At 35.8% G+C, this 3,156-nt stretch overlaps 1 protein-coding gene across 1 annotated transcript; it reads left to right on the top strand.

Annotated features, from left to right (window-relative positions):
- Nucleotides 1-2,192: 2,192 nt before the first annotated feature.
- On the top strand, nt 2,193-2,902 carry Roe1 (grpE protein homolog, mitochondrial Roe1). The gene has a single exon (XM_069815203.1). The coding sequence runs from the start codon at nt 2,289-2,291 to the stop codon at nt 2,859-2,861; it is 573 nt and encodes a 190-aa protein (XP_069671304.1). The 5' UTR covers nt 2,193-2,288; the 3' UTR covers nt 2,862-2,902.
- Nucleotides 2,903-3,156: the final 254 nt, after the last annotated feature.

Below are 3,156 nucleotides of genomic sequence, written 5' to 3' on the forward strand. Positions count from 1 at the left end.
AGCTGATCGCGAAAGGCGGTCTTTCAACCATATGAATTAGTTGCAGTGCATGAAGAATAACATATATTTCTCTGAAATGCAGTGTAATTGCGTCAGTAAAATTTTAAACAGTCATTGTGAGACACTTGAGACACAATTTACTTGCAATTTAAGGTATAATATTATTTTTGGTGTGAAAATTACGTTGTTGCAGGCAAAGTTCGTATGTGTAATACCTGCCTTTATTTCGATTAAATATTGCGTCCTTATGTGGTTAAGTGAAATTTTGGTCTTATAAACAGTAGGCTAAATATGTGTAATAATATATACGTGAAAGTGAAACATTGACTGGCATGTGATTAGGCCTAAGTGCAGCGTTACCGATGTTACTCTTGTCTAATCCATTATTGTTAGTTTACCTTATTTGTCTTATTAAATTTAAATTATTGCGCCCTTTTTATTTGTGAATAACCTACATTATACGAGTAAATAATACGACGTTTGATAATATACACAATTTGAACTAAAAACGAGATACATATGGTATATTACGAAAAATTATACCCTATAGTTTTCATTGCTGTTACAGTATCTAGAATTGTAATTAGTTGAAATAAAGCACTCATGCTTCATTACGAAATTCTTGCACATTCATTTATGCACGTTTCAACAATTTTCAGTTGCATCGCACGCATATTTTAATGTGTTGAAGTTATAGGTTATGTTTATTCTATCAGTAATATTCGCAATTATGCATTATAATTAAGCATAACGCTACGTATAACTTATAAATGCAATTTGTCTACACTTCAATTGTATTTATTCGTTTCAGACGGTACTCCAGTCTGAAGTCTGATTAGTTTAATATGTTACTAGGGCTAAACTAGCGCTGAGGTAGTTCCCTTCGTATTCATACATCTTGCATATACAAATTAGTTCGGTTCGTTCAGGATTTTAATATGCCTTGCTTATAGGATCAACTGCATCTCCACAAAAAATAAATTCAACTGTTTTCAGTTCAGAAATTACCGGAACTATACCTCAGCGCTACTAAGTAATATAACGTATGTACATTTCATAGGAGGGACTGTGGTGAGTTTTCTACCTATAAGTAAGGACGGTAACCGTGTTCTGAAGTTTATCCTAAAAATATATTCTTCTTTATTAAATCTCAAAACATTTTCGTTCTCAACTTTAGCCTAAAATGTTGACGCAGATAGGTTATGTTAACATGGTAAATTCTCTTCACATAAAAATAACACAGTTTTATTTATTATTCCTGCCACATTATGCAACACATAAATGGAACTTATGCACATATTACATTGAATAAAAATTTAATTGTATTATTTATTTGTTCCCTATTATACTGGGTTGTAATGAATTGTATTTATCTAATCTACCAGATTAACACACAACTGTACATACACTAATTTCATAGGAGGGACTGTGGTAAATTTTGTACCTACAAGTAAGGAAGGTAGATTTGCTAAATTAAAATCACAATATAAATAATTCTTCTTTATTAAATCTCAAAATAGCTTCCATTCCAAACTTAAAATGTTGATGCAACCAGGTTATGTTAACATGTAAAACTCCGTTCACATTAAAATAACACAGTTTTGTAATTATTTCTGCAACATATTATGCAATGAGAAGTGTGAAGGGGTCTTATACACACATTACACTAAATAAAATTGAGCGCCGACACGCTATAAAGTAATATATTTCACTCAGCTTCGTATACTCAAATAGAAAAGTCCGACTCATCGAGTGACGTCACACAACCAGCATTACGGCCTGGTCTAGATCACGATGGCAGTGGCAAGAAGGCTCAAAATTGTGAGTAGTGGGGAGAGAAAGAGAGAGAGATAGAAAAGAGAGAGATAGGAATACAGGGGGAGAAATGAATTGCCGAGGCTGAAAAGGAATTAAGGTTCAGTTCGCATATCTTAGGGGGCCACAGATCCGATGGTCGGTCTATAACCTTGCATAGTGAAAATCTGGGAATACCCCAGTTTCTGTAGCAGCTTCAGAAATCGTTGGCTTCTGCCATCTACAAGCAATTGACGCACTTATTGTGTACGCTGTAGTTTGTGCCATCTGTGGTGTAATTTGAATACTTCTATTGTACGCTGTAGGTTGTGCCATCTGGGCGGCAGCCTCCAGGACTACGGCTGTTCCTTCTCCGAGGTGGATCCAAGTGTAAGAGATGCAATGGCCTGAGTTACAATATTGGAAAATATGGTACTGCAAGGTGCCATGCACAAACAACTTTTCTAAATCAATGGCCAAGCAGTCAGAGAAGTATGAGTGCTGTGACGTCAGAGGAAACAAAACAAAATAGTGACACAACTTCAAGTGAACAATCCGAGAATGAAAAGAAATTAAGAGTAGAAAATGAAAATCTTACGAAAGAAATTGATTTAATAACAGAAAAGAAACTGGAATTAGAAGACAAATATAAAAGATCACTAGCAGACAGTGAAAACATGAGACGGAGATTAATGAAACAAGTAGAAGATGCAAAACTTCTTGGCATACAAGGATTCTGTAAAGGTCTGTTGGAGGTTGCAGATATTTTAGGAAAGGCAACAGAAAGTGTTCCAAAAGAAGTTAGAGAAAGTAACCCACATTTAAAAAATCTTTATGAAGGTCTGATAATGACGGAAGCCCAGTTGCATCAGGTCTTCAAACGACATGGCCTCATTCCAGTTAATCCAATTGAAGAAAAATTTGATCCCAACTTACATGAAGCTCTGTTTCAGCAGGAGGTGCAAGGAAAGGAACCAGGCGCAGTTGTGGTGGTGTCTAAAATAGGCTACAAGCTTCATGAACGAGTTATACGACCAGCTTTAGTAGGAGTTGCGAAAGGCCCCTAGAGTAAATGCAGTTTAATAACATATACAGGGACATCATTTTATTTTTACTTCAATTTTTATTGTACCTGAGTTTTTTAATGTACTTCACTCCCACCCCTTCTACTAATGAAGTTCACCCGTCCTCACAGATCCAAGACCGCATATACAGACATAGTAGCCTTACGGTCATAATAAACAGTAAGTTCCAAAAATAAGTTCGCGTTTTCCAGTGACGAAAGAGCTTTCAATATTGAATCATTTTCGCACAGGTACTGTTGTCCATTTGCCTACGTCGTATCCCGGTTTCCCCCACCAG

Source organism: Periplaneta americana, chromosome 2 (genome assembly GCF_040183065.1).
Source record: "Periplaneta americana isolate PAMFEO1 chromosome 2, P.americana_PAMFEO1_priV1, whole genome shotgun sequence".
In the NCBI taxonomy this organism is placed as follows: domain Eukaryota; kingdom Metazoa; phylum Arthropoda; class Insecta; order Blattodea; family Blattidae; genus Periplaneta; species Periplaneta americana.

What these genes read in the sequence shown, in the direction of transcription:
- Roe1 (XM_069815203.1), top strand. Translation starts at nt 2,289, where the DNA reads ATGAGTGCTGTGACGTCAGAGGAAACAAAACAAAATAGTGACACAACT.